The sequence below is a fragment of the Cornus florida genome, unplaced genomic scaffold (assembly GCF_030987335.1).
Source record: "Cornus florida cultivar Cherokee Brave unplaced genomic scaffold, ASM3098733v1 CherokeeBrave_3.0.0_Hap2_Chr03, whole genome shotgun sequence".
Lineage (NCBI taxonomy): Eukaryota > Viridiplantae > Streptophyta > Magnoliopsida > Cornales > Cornaceae > Cornus > Cornus florida.
Window position 1 is genome coordinate 72256976 of NW_026775573.1, and position 13943 is coordinate 72270918.

Below are 13943 nucleotides of genomic sequence, written 5' to 3' on the forward strand. Positions count from 1 at the left end.
TTGTCTATCTCTTTGGGTTCTCTCTAAGGCAAAATCGGCAATGCTTGCGAGTGTTGATTCTGATTTTGCTGACATAGCATCGGTGGTTGAGGACGTTTATGCCCTTGAGCTATCTCGGCCTGGATTAGGGCTGAAACCTGAGCCAACATTGCTTTAATCTCTTGATTCGCCTATCGATAATCAGCTACTAGTCGCTGATCATTTTCAAGCTAACCATACGACTGATTGACCATCGGCTGCTCCCCAAGTACCGAAGGTTGTGATACGGGGGTGACATGTTGATTTGCCACTTGCCAATAATCGACCATTGGCGTCTGCCGATAATCAACGACTATTGGAACTTGCCGATAATCGACTGTTGGAACATGCCGATAATCAGTGGCTGCTGGAACATGCCGATAATCGAATGTTGGAACATGCCGAAAATCGGTTGCTGTTGGCGTCTGCAGATAATCAACTGCTGGAACAAGCCGATAATCAGCGACTGCTGGAACATGCCGGTAATCGAATGTTGGAACATGCCAATAATCAGCGGCTGTTGGTGCATGCCAATAATCAGAGGCTGGAACATGCCGATAATCGTCTGGCCAACCATATGGCTGATTAGAATACTAGTACATCAGCTGATTTAACTGATCAGAATATTTGTATGTCGGTTGAGAAGTCGATTGCATATTTTTTACTATAAATAACTCACCTAGTGGGTCCCACCGGGCGTGCCAAAAATGTTGACTCTAAAATCGGCTCCTAAGATCCGATCTTAAATTGAGATGTAGTGTGCATGCCAGAACCACTTGGGTGGTTTAAGTGTAAATTGTCAACTTTAGTCCCTTTGAGCAAGTTGACTTTTAGGCGATGCGAGGAAAAAGGGAACAATAAAATTCCTCTTTTGAGTTCAATAATGCCTTAGTTAAAAGGACTTTATCAGTGAATAATATATAGTAACGTATCAAGAGAATAGAAAGGGGAAGAAATAGATATAGAAAATGATAGGGAGAAAGATATAGGGAGAGAAATAGAACGAGACTGAAATAGAGAGGGAGAGGATAGATATAGCAATGATGCTATTTGAGAAAAGTGCTTGAGAAAGCAAACAAAATAATAAATTGATTCTGAGGGTGCTGGACCTCTATCTCAACATGCCTCTTTGATTATTTATAGAATAAAAGATAGAAACAAACTCATATATGTAAGTATTTTACTTGCATTACAACTCTATCACAACTAACTATAAATTCAAAATAAACTAATCCTATAGATAATTCAACTAACTATAAGTATAAAATAAACTAATCCTAAAGATAAATATAAATATTTAACTTACATCAACTAAAAGATAAATACTAAAATTATAATCCCTATCCATTAAATAATTCAAATGCTTCAATCTCCTTTGCCTCTGAATGTAGCTTCTGTAACCTTTTCCACGTGTCAATTTATACCAAAATTGGTTGTCATGTCATTAATATAACATTTACCAAAAAGAGTGCCAACAGCATGTGAATTTAATTAGTAGTAAATGTTTTTCACATATATAATGAGTAATTAATGCATGTCATAAAAATTTGTATTATATAGCATGAAGTTGTACGTTCTTACATGTGATGAAAATATAGTACCTTGTAACGTTTCACTAATTGGCTCATTTATCCTAGTGTTGAATCAGCTTTAGTTACGCATCTAATGGTAATTGAACTATCGAAAAGAAATAAAAGCAGAGAAGATTGAGAGCAAGCGAATCCAACACTCAAAGGCGTCATCGCCAATTCCTCTAAATAACATCCTTAGTGTAATGTTTCTATTTTTCGCCATTTTTTATTTTACGGAATTTTTGTTTTTGTGAGGGCATTTTTGTCTTTTTCCGTTTTGCATGCCAGACACCGTAGGGTGTGTCGGGTCTGTCCGAGAGTTGGTTGAGGCATTTCTTTAAGTTTAAGACTCTTAGAAATGCAACGGTTAACATTTCGGCATTTTTTCGTTTTTCGGGCCGAAAGGTCCAGGTGGGACCCGCTACCGGATTTGTTATGTACAGGGTTTGCGTCACAGGTCCATTGTATGTCATGTATAATTATTTTGTACACAATTTGATTGTTGTAAGTTAAATGTGTGATATAATGATGAAATTGAGATTTAGATGATGAGAGTCACTACATTGCATGTCAGAGTGTAAACGAAGGATTTTTGGGGGAAATTTATAATGAAAGGTTATTTTTAGAAAGTTGGGTTTTCTTTTAAGGAAATGAAATGTTTTCTTTAAAATGAACCGGATTTCGCAAGTCCGGGGCTAGCTTGACCTAGAGGGAGCGCTGCCTAATTTAGGGCGTGAAAAAAGTTGATACTAGACCCTTTAACGGTTGCCAAGCATTACCAGAAATGGAACCAAGGATAGTTATCAATCTCGCCTTAGTAAAGTCAGTTAGCGAATTTCTAAAAGTGTGGGTTGTGTCCATATAGACTAGATTTGGGACAGGTGCATCACATTCCATTTCATGCATTTCATTTGGTGGAATTGTGGCAAGTATTGAAATTGTTTTCTTGCTAAGTTGTTTATGATGTATGAATCCCCTTTGCATAATCCCGGCATCTTTTCAATCCAATTATGTGTTACTTGACTCAAGGGAGTTCAAAACTAATGGCTTAGGTAACTTCTACTGGGCTTTACGCTCACCCCTTATTTTTAACAAATTTTTGGACACGGAAAGGAGGTGGCGGATGATAATCCACCACAGGCTTAGACTGGATTGGAAATTTTATCTAGTTATCTTTTTTTATGGAAGCATATGCCATGTAATCTTTTGTAGAATTTTGCAAACATTTTGTATAGTTTTCAACTGGGGTTTTGTAATATGAGGAATTCGAAACACTTGATGTATAAATGTTTATTTTCATGTAAACGACTTTGGAACTAGGTAAAAAATTATATAAGTTTCATATTTTGAATATATGGAATGTGGCACACCATTTTGCAGTGGGTTGAGACAGGTTTTGAATTAGTTTTAAGGTCTCTATTGAGACCATTTTGCATTTAAGCTCATAACAGCTCAGTTGCAACATTTCCACTTCGCAAGGTCATTTGGGCCGACCAAAATGGGCATTTTGTGGCCACGGCATCTTCAGATACTTCTATTGGTCTGCTCGATATACGGAAGTTAACGTCTCCACTGCATGCTTAATTTGACCAGTCACATGTATGCCCTTTGCTCTTCAAGTAGATTTTAAAACTAATACCATGAGAAATTATGATGTTTTTTTTAGAAGGTACAAAAAAAAAAATGGAATAAATTTGGGGTTTTGAAAATGACTTTCCTTCAGGCTCAGACTACACCACCTTAAGTTTGCACTAATTTAATTTGAGTTCAACATTTGACAAACTAAATTAAATTTGCTTGTTTAATTATATATATTATGCATCTATATATTTAGATATGCACTGTCTAAATTAAGTACAGCACACATCTACAAAGTTAAATAATATGTTTATATATGTATATATTATATGCAATATATATATATATATATGTAAACAAAATGGTTAGTCTGAAATGACTTCAATTGGTTTGAAATGTGAGAAGCTAGCTCTTTGGTTCGATTGTGACTTCTGCTGCAAAGACATGCTCAGCAGTGATGTTTTGTCATTTAGGTTTCAGAATCAACATGTGAACCAAGTGTTTTGAAATGAAACTATGATCTAACCTGAAGCCTGAAGGAAGGCTAAGAAATGTAAGATAAGACTTGTGAAAGAAATGTGTTGGGTCTCATATATATATATAGTTTTTAATAAAGATTTAACTGTAAAAAACAAGTTGGGAAACTTATCTGAGACCCTCACCACGTTGTGTCTGAAAAGGCTTGCGTTGAAAGCCCTTGTGTCCGTATGCATTCTGGAACATGGTCGAAACAAGTTGGGTTATGTCGACTGAGAATCCCACCGGTCGGATCTACGTGTAGACCCTTCTGTCGTGTGAGCAACACAAAATCGTCAATGCGCGGTGCTTAGAAAAGGGCTGGGTTCAAATCCCAGAGAGTAAGAATTCGTGAATGCATCACGTCACTGGACTTCGTATGGATGGAAGTCACGTTGGAGATTTTAATTTAAAGTGTTGTGACTTTTTGTGTGTTGCGCGTTGGGGTTGGACGGTTGCACTTGTTGTGCAAAGATCTGGCTGTGTGAGGAACATGGGCTTTGGAGTCTGCCAGGCGTGCAGACCTTCGGTACCGACTGGCGGTTGGAAAGGATTGGATTCAAATCCTGGAGAATCACTTTGCTGGATTTGAACGCGCATGTCACGTTATTGGACTTCGCCTGGATGAACACCGACTGTAATTTTGGTGGTTGGAAAGGGATAGGTTCAAATCCCATGCATCACATTGCTGGTGTAACGTGATCTGAGCCATCTGAGATCTGAGCCAGATAACTACTCACTCGTGGAGGTATATTTCTATACGTTTTCCACAGACAGCGCCAAAGTGTAAGTGCAAAAATTCGTTTGACTTTGACAAGTCAACGAATTATCCACAATTAATACACCCAAAATAATAATGGAGAATAGACAATGAATTAAAGAAATTGTACAGAGATAAGGGGGGTATTTTGATGATATGACTGAACTTAGGATTACCTAGATTGCCTACGCATCCCGCCTTATGGGGCGTGGGAATCAGGTCGGAACGTAATTCTGAGGATGAGAATTGGATCTCTCTTTGGGGACTCTGCCTTTTTTCTCTCTCCCCATATTGAGGGTCTAGTCCTAAGCCCTTTTTATATAGGAAAAAACCATAATCGATTCCTTTTAGGACTCGCATTGCTTGTCCCTTAAGAATCTGAATTACATCATATTATCCTTATAACAAGGATTTACATTATTTAGTTTCCATATATTATAATCCTTCTTCTAATAAAACTATTACTAAAATGGGTTTAGTAATATATTCGTAATTGGGCTTGGGGTCTCATCATCTCGAGCCTTCTTAATGAATTCAGTCAATTATGCTTAGTTAAACCGGCCCAAGCTTCTTGAAGAGGCCCAATTTGAAGGTTGAATAGTCTCAATATTTGTGGTGGTCCCCTAATGTGCTGATGTGTCTTAACTTAATTGGAAGGGGAGATTTTTGCCCCCACAACTACTTTACCATAATTGTGACATGCATTGTGTAACTTACTTTTTGAATTGTATTTTGACACATGGTGTATTTTGGATATTATAATTGAAGACATGGTTGTAATATTCTTTTGGAAGGGAAAATGACTTAGGAACTCACCCATCTATCTTTTAGAGTTCTTATGAAATTTCCTCTCTTATCTCTAGTCATGCAATCCCATAACATTATTTCTCACTTTATAAATTATAATAAAGTCGTGGAGGCTATAGTTTCTATTTGGATCATATATATTGTTTAAAAGCCATGTTCATAAAACAATCGTGAATGCATGTGTTGGAACCATATAGTAGTATAATTTTATTTTAGTCATTGTGTTGGAACCCATGTAGCAGTGTGTGTGTGTGTGTGTGTGTGTGTTTGTGTGTGTGTGTATCTAGGTTGAATCAAGTTCATTAATTGAAGTCGTTTCTGTATTAGTTGCCATGTTCGTTCATTTGGCAGGCTTTATGTATTAGTTCCCAGGCTTTATGTATTAGGCCCATTCCTTTGCTTCCATACTTGATTTGTATCAGGCTTGGTTACCAAACAAATGATAGTTGCCCCATGTGAAACTTAGTGTTGGGCATGATGTAGGTTTAGTGTCAAAAGATTGTTGCCACTGATTTGTCACTCGTGTGTGTTACCTTGTTGACCAAAGGTAATGAACATTAGACCCTTTTTTTTTCACCACATATATATATATATATATATATATATATATATATATATATATATATATATATATATATATTCATTTAATTATTATTATTATTTATAATTTAGTTGAGACAATGAATGGTTTGTTTGGATAAAAATAGTAAGGGCAATATAGTATATCAGTGGGTATTTTACCATGGGTATTCACATTTGAATAAGAGTATAGATGAATGACCCTGGTTTTTCTGCAATTTATTTATCTATTTAATTATCTATTTTCATCTATTTTCTATTATTTTGTTCGGGACCCGAGTCATGGGATTTGGGGCATGACATATATTCCCACTTATTTCAACCTGCAATAGCTAGCCCTCCTTCAACTTTTGTGTTATTTATTTATTTTTTTCAAAATTATTCCGACCCTGATGTTAACTCATTATTTAACATATTATCCTTGTTAAATTTTATACATCTTTTAACCTATGCTATACTTTTAACCTATGCATAGCTCATTGCACATTCGAGTTGTTTATTTATTATTATTTTTCAAAAAAAATTATAAAGACAAAAGAAAATAAAAGGCAAAGTCAATTACTATGAAAGCAAGTAAAAAAAAGGTAAAACAAAATTAAAATGAACTGATTAACCAAAAATAAGTTTAAAAAAAATAAATAAATAAATAAAATAAAATCATCACCACTTTCACCCTCTCTGTTAAAATAACGTGAAATTATAGAATGACAAAGATAAAGTGAAATTATAGAATAACAAAGATAAAGTGAATTTGATCGGTAAAGATCTGCATGTGGACCTCATTCAAGGAGAAGATTGTTGGATAATTGAAGGAGTCTCACATCACATCGGTTAGAAATAAAGAAATCCGGAACTTACATAACCAATATATGAAAATTTGAAACAACTTTAGACGAAGCATCTTTAGTACTAACAGCATTCGGTCCATTACATTAAATCAAACGATTCTTAAACTTAAAAATACAACAATATATATGGATAAGGTACACACCAACCCATTTCATTACATCAAACGATTCACAAACCATTCTTAAACTTAAGAAATACAACAATATATATGGATAAGGTACACACAGCAACCCAGTTATTAGCTAGACCAAATCCATTCATGTTCACACAAGTAAACCAACCAACCAGAATGCAAAAAACAAATCCATGCTCATACGGGTATGTGATTGATGAACATTGAGACGATGTGATCTTTTTTTGGATGAGTGTATCCATCATGTTTCTTGGAAAGGACATCCATTGTTCGGGTTAGGTTGACAATCCTTCTGAGGAGATGCATGAAGATGGAGTTTGGCTTGAGGCATTCCTCATTAATCTCTTTCCATGCATTTTCAATCCTTCTATTGAACTCGTCAATTACCTCTTCTTTTGACATGCCTGCATGCTCCTTCATGTAGCATATAATCCCTGTAGCAACATGTCCCTTCTCCAAATCTTCCTTCAAAGGTTAAAGATTTATAACTGTTAAGAGATTCACATTATAACTTATATAACAAAACAATTGATCAAACCGGCCAATACAAATGGCATGCTATTAATATTAATTTCGTTATACAATTTTTTCATATATATATACCTCGTAGTCTACTATGTCATCCATGAGCCTCACAATTGTTCTTGAAGCCACAAGAATTTTAGGTTTATCTTTTATCCAACCAAATGTTTCAGTCGTAGCAATTGCTCCCATGCCCACAAAGGATGATGCAGTGAGTAGGTAATAACCAACGCTGTTAAGCGCATTGCTCATGAACTCATCGAAAGATGGCACATATCCTTCTTTACACCACTTGGCCTCCATGTGGTAACTCCTCGCTATCTCTTTAAACTGTTTGTGTTAGACATAATAAATCCATGTTACTTTACATTAGAATTTTAATTAAGGTCGAAATAATAATCCTTCTTAAACACATAGAATTGAGAAACGAAATGACTAAATGGGGTGAAAGGACTTGGATAAGTCATACAACATTCGGTTCAGAAAGAAAAAGTGGTGTGTGAGTTAGTTGCCATGCACAATGAAAAAACAAAAAACATACGGCATATTTTGAGCCATCAACGCTATAGGATCTTCCTTGCTTTGTCATTTCCTTGTCGAATTCCTCATAGAGATTTATAATCGCTCTATAGTATAATTCGTTCAATAGTGCTAATATCCAACCTGAAAGTTGACAACGTGATTTCTATATTCATTCAGTTGAAGATTGAATATAATCATCAACAACGAATCTTTTGGTTCCTCTTATAGCATGCATAGGAAAACACCGCAAGACTTGTATAGTTGAGGTCGGCATACATATGAGAAATTCTACAATATTCAGGGTACTTACACATGGTATCCCAGCCAATTGACAAACATAAAACTCTCAATTTCTTCTATATCAAGGCAAATTGATAGTTTTCAAGTCTGTCCATTAGCTAGGGGTACCTCCTGTACAATACCCTGGAGTACTGTAGACTTTATCATTACATAGATTTTGGAGGAGCTATCCAAATTTTTTTTTTCTTTTTCCATAATTGATGCTCACACACATATGTCTCCATGAAGACTTGAACCCTTGATCTCCCTTTGAGAAGTAAGGGCATGATACTAGGCCCCATTAGTAGTTGTCTAAAAATTCAAATTTCATTAAGTGGAAAAAAAAATTTAATTTGAGAGTTGCAACTTATCGACATATAACCTTTCCCAAAAAATAAAAATAAAAAAAACTTATCCACACACACACATATATATATATAAGGAATTTGGGAGTACAAATATTATACCTTTGCATTGCATCAGTAAAAAGTTTGAGTTCTTCAATTGTACCATATTCATCATATATGTCATTTAGAACTGATGACATAACAATTATTTTAGCGAGTATGATCCGTCCAAGGGAATAATGAGGTTCAAAATACGCAGTCATAGCCCAGAAATAGCACTCAACTACCCTGCTCCTTACAAACGGAAGTTTTGATTCAAAGCCTAGGTCATTCCACCACCTATGTAAAATAGAAGAGATAAATTAGATTTACTTAAAAAAAAAAAAAAAAAAAAAAAAAAAAAAAAAAAATCACACACACACACACACAGGTATACACCTACTCATTACCTTGACATGTGACATAATTCTTGCTTGTGTGTCAACTGTAACAGATTGAAGTCAAACTTCGCAAGTTTCAGTAACAATTTATTCTTAGAAACGTCTTCTTCGTATATAGAGATGTAACGCCTAGCCTCTAATCTTGGGATGCCTTTGTGAAGGGGTTGCTCTAGGGCATGCATCACTTGCTTTGCAAGAAAAGGGCTTAATTCATCGGTTACCATTGACTCAAGGTGAGTGGTTGTGAAAGCAAGAGCCTCATCTATAATATCTTCTCCATTTATCCTCAAATGTGAAGCTTCATACAAGCTTAGCATACCCATAACATCTCTGGTAAGGTTTTCATTGAATTTACCATTGTTGTCTTTAAATTTGTTGAAGACATCTGTTTCACAAGCCATCATATATCAGCCATACATGAAACTCTATGGACCGCAAGTGATGCATGTGAATGTTGAATTGTTGAGCATACAACTACTACATCTATATGTACGTGTGAATGCATGCTCTCATATATATATATGTGTGTGTGTGTGTGTGTGTGTGTGTGTGTGTGTGTGTGTGGTGAGGAGCTTAATTACCGCAAGACATGTTATAACCATGTTGTCTGAATATTCGAAAATGAATAGCAGCTGTGCTCAAATCGTTGTAGTCTTCATGATCTTCCAAGTGGGAATGGGAATGAAAGATTTGTTCCAACTTCTCTTCGATCTCTTTCTCAAAGTGATAGAAGACACCAAGGCGTTCGATTGTGTTAATCAGATTCATTTTCTCTGATGCTTTACTTTCTGCATCTATTAGCATACTTCTCACTTCTTCTTTCAACACTTCAACCTCTTTACTATACATTTCAAATGCCTGCAAACCCAAATCAGAGCTATGTAACTATATAGAGGCATTCGATCATTATTCAAACACACTTGATGAAAATATACATATTATATATATAGCAGATAATTGTTACCTGGTTATCTAGATGGAATGAACTGAAACGATCACCCCATAAACTAGGCTCGAAGTTTGCTGAAGGGCGAAAAGTGTCGGGCTGCCAGTCAATCGGATTACCAGCTTTAGTGGAGGCCATTTTAAGATGTAGCAGGATGGTGCACTGACTAGTTTTTCTTAATACCAAGAGAGTTACATAAACGGGCTACTACGTAATAATACGGACCTCTATGTGTGTATTATATAGAGAGAAATTGAGTGATTTCGAATACATTAAGTTGAATATGCCAAGAGAATAAACTTGACATCATGACATGACCCGCTAAAACTGCTAAAACGGTACTAAATAAATATATTTGTGTTTGATTTAATTGTGTATACGTTGTAATTTTATGGATTCAAATTAATGTACAAATTACATGTGACATGTTTATATTTTATCATAAATTCATTTATAATTTGATTGGATGGATTTAACTTAATGTGTCATTTCCGTATTAAAAATTATCGTTTAATTTAAATGTGTATTAATTTAACCTTAAGAATATAAAATTTAATTATGTGGTGTGAAATAATAATCGTGTTGCACGTGTTTTGTATAGACCCGTATATCAATGATCTTTTCCTAAAAAAACATGAATAACCAACCCTCCATGATAGCTACAAGGTCATTTACTAGGTACGTACTTATAATTCAATAGGCCAGCTAAGCTAGTCTTCAATTAACTACAAGTAATACTTAGTACATTGTACTAGTACTACATTGTATGGACAATAATAAAATGCCTGCCTCTTTCTTGCCCTTCTTTTCTTTTTTCTTTTTTCTTTTTTCTTTTTTTTTTTTTCCTGGCAAGAAAGCGTCATACGGCATCTACAGACAAGGAGCACGCTACAGCAACCATACAAGAACCACATAGATCAACAAATAATAAAAACAAGCAATAACAAAACTAATACCCTTTATGGTCAAGATCACAGTCCTGACAAATCAAAAAAATGTGTCAGTTACAATGGAAGTATCAGCACTACAAACATGTCCTTCACTATACCACAAACAAGAAAAAGACGCGCAAGAGCTCCACAAACATGTCCTTCGCCTCTAGCCAAGTTGCGCACCATACCACCAATATCCACATGACCTTGCACCAACCCCAGCCAAAGCTGTTGCCAAACTTGATTCATTGCAGACTGTGAAAACGGGACATAACCCACCAAAGACTTGGGCTTAATAGAGTCAACCCAAAACTACTGACAAAACTGACGTTTCATCATTAATGAGTTGCAATAACCCAATTCAATCACAAGGAAGATAACACAAGCATATCCCGCCATGCCCCGTTTAAGATTTGAAATTCTCCTCCATTAAATTGTTTTTTTTTTATCAATTAAAATTATATAATTATTAAAAAATTTATTTAAAAAAATGGACAATAAATAGTTTAACATAAAATTCAACATTAAAAACATTCTAAATGATCGCGCAAGTTACTTGTTCCAGATTTTTAGATTTTGTTGCAAAACAAATTGTCTCAATATATATACTAATGAAATAACGGTACTAATGCAAAATATATATACTAATGAAATAGGGGTACTTGAGTAATTTATCTATCTAAACGGGACGAGATGGGGCGGGGTGATCTCATCCCGCCTCCGCACCAAACCCGCGCAAGTTTTTATTATATCAAACCATCCCTACTCAAATAAGCTAAACGGTCCCCCAAAACCGCCAAAAATGGGGCGGGGCGGGGCAAATTGTATCCCAACATACACCGGGTGGAAAGAACTTGGGGATAAGCAACACGAGTCCTAAACAAATTCAACCAAAGGTCCTCACAATAAATGGTGAATGATATTCGACAATTGTGAATATCATTATTCTATTATTTCTTTGAGTGTGTTACACCAATTTTTTTCGTTTAGGAAGCATGTTCCTTATATTGTATGGCCATACCAAGTTCGTAGAATTTTATTTCTTTGAGTGTGTTACTTTTTGAATTGTATTTTGACTCATGGTGTATTTTGGATATTATAATTGATGACATGCTTGTAATATTCTTTTGGAAGAAGGGAATGACTTACTCACCCATCTATTTTTTGGAGTTTTTATGGAATTTTTTCTCTTATTTCTATTCATGCAATCCCATAACATTATTTCTCACTTTATGAATTGTAACGAGGCCATTGAGACTATAGCTTCTATTTTGATCATATATATTATTTAAAAGCCATCTTCATGAAAATATAGTGAATGCATGTGTTGGAATCCATGTAGTAATATAATTTTATATGAGTATCTCATTAAAAATTATTAGTAATATCATCATCACCATTATTATTATTACTTGTTGGAAATTTATATATATATAAATAATAAAAATTATTTATGGTCCTATGCACTACATTTTCTAAAATAAGATTGCGATGTGATTATTGATACTTGATGGATTGGGTTGTACTTTTCAATTTGGTGGTCTAATTGGGAATATGATTTTATACTGTTGGATTGTAGTTTTCCAACTTATTTGGTGTGATTTAATTCTAACCATTGATATCTAAGTTTCCATGATAGGAATGGAGACTTAGGTATGTTTATTTATAGAGAAGCCGTCCCCCCCCCCCCCCCTCCCCCTGTTATTGTTGTATATAAGGGTTTTAAAACCTTTATTCAAACATATCTATCGACAACGCTCAGAAGGGAGTAAAACGCTCTAATTTTTTAAGTCTCTTGAAGAGTACTAAGGAATTCTCAAAGGTATCTAAAGTTTAATCTTCTAATCAGATATGATAGCAAAAAAACCTCTCTTTAATTCATGATTAATTTTGATTTCTACATGTTATTTATTATTTAAACCCAACAATTGGTATCAGAGTCAACTTAGGGTTTGTAGAAATCAAAATAGTAAATATTGATTTATGATCTAGCATACTTAAATCGGTGTATTTGAAATCACATTGATTACCTTTGTGTCCTCGATTTTTGTGGGTGATTAATCACATATATGGTTAAAAAAAAAAATTTATGTGTTTGTATTGGAACATACGAACTCCATGGATATATAAGCTTTTTGTTTTTAAAAGCTTTGACCATATACATATATCATATGATGTGCACACCGAACGAGAAGTATATATATATTTTGTGTTAGAATTTGTTTTCTTTTGTAAAGCATATGCGCAGAACGAGGAAGAAAATTCAAGTGTAAAAATAGATACTTTTTTGGTGTTTATTGTTGCTATAAGGTTTCAGTATTGACTACAGTTTTAGTAAAGGATGCACAAAAGTGAAAAAGGAAAGAAAAAAATCTATAAGACAAGAATAGTAAAACGATTCAAAATTGCATATATATGTGTGTGTGTGTGTGTGTGTGTGGATGTATATATAATTATACTAATCAGTACACGACTGAATGACACAATTGGAAACTTTTATTATTTTATTATATTTAGGTCATTCGTTGATAGAAAAGAATGAATTGTTTAATAGAATATGAATTTATCCATTAATTCTTTTTTTTTTGAATTATTTATTAGGATAAGTATTGGATGATATCATTTTTTAAGATGAAACACAAAAAAAAAAAAAAAAAAAAAAAAAAAAAAAAAAAAAAATTCACTGATTAATGAATCACTGTTGATTGCATGTAGTATATAGATAAACTGTTTGATAAAATGTCAAATTTGAAGTTTGATTGAATATTTGAATAATATATAATTTATATAATATTGAATCTATATCCTGGAGCATGGATATTACTTAACTCTGACCCAGTTGACATGATCATACAAAAATAAGTATTACCGTATTATACTTTGTTCTAAATAATATATATATATATATATATATATATATAACTCATATAGTTAGCTTTGTGCATATCCATTGGGTGACAAAAATTATTATAATTTTTATTCAGGATTCAAAGAGACTTTGAATTGTTTATTGGAATATCCAATAATAAATGTACAATGAGAAATGTCTTTATTTGAGTGAATAGTGTATTGATATGCATGAAGCTGAAAGGCTTAACTATATATGTGTATATGAATTAATGTGTTCATGAAAATATAACTCTC

The 13943-nt window shown here is 34.1% G+C and overlaps 1 protein-coding gene across 1 annotated transcript; it reads right to left on the bottom strand.

The window, feature by feature from the left end:
* Positions 1-209: 209 nt before the first annotated feature.
* Positions 210-10005, bottom strand: LOC132301735 (valerianol synthase TPS8-like). The gene is made up of 8 exons (XM_059798965.1): positions 9886-10005; positions 9503-9779; positions 8931-9306; positions 8602-8820; positions 7875-7959; positions 7415-7663; positions 7199-7276; positions 210-599 (listed from the first exon to the last, which is right to left on the bottom strand). The coding sequence occupies exons 1-8, from the start codon at positions 10003-10005 to the stop codon at positions 210-212; spliced, it is 1794 nt and encodes a 597-aa protein (XP_059654948.1).
* Positions 10006-13943: the final 3938 nt, after the last annotated feature.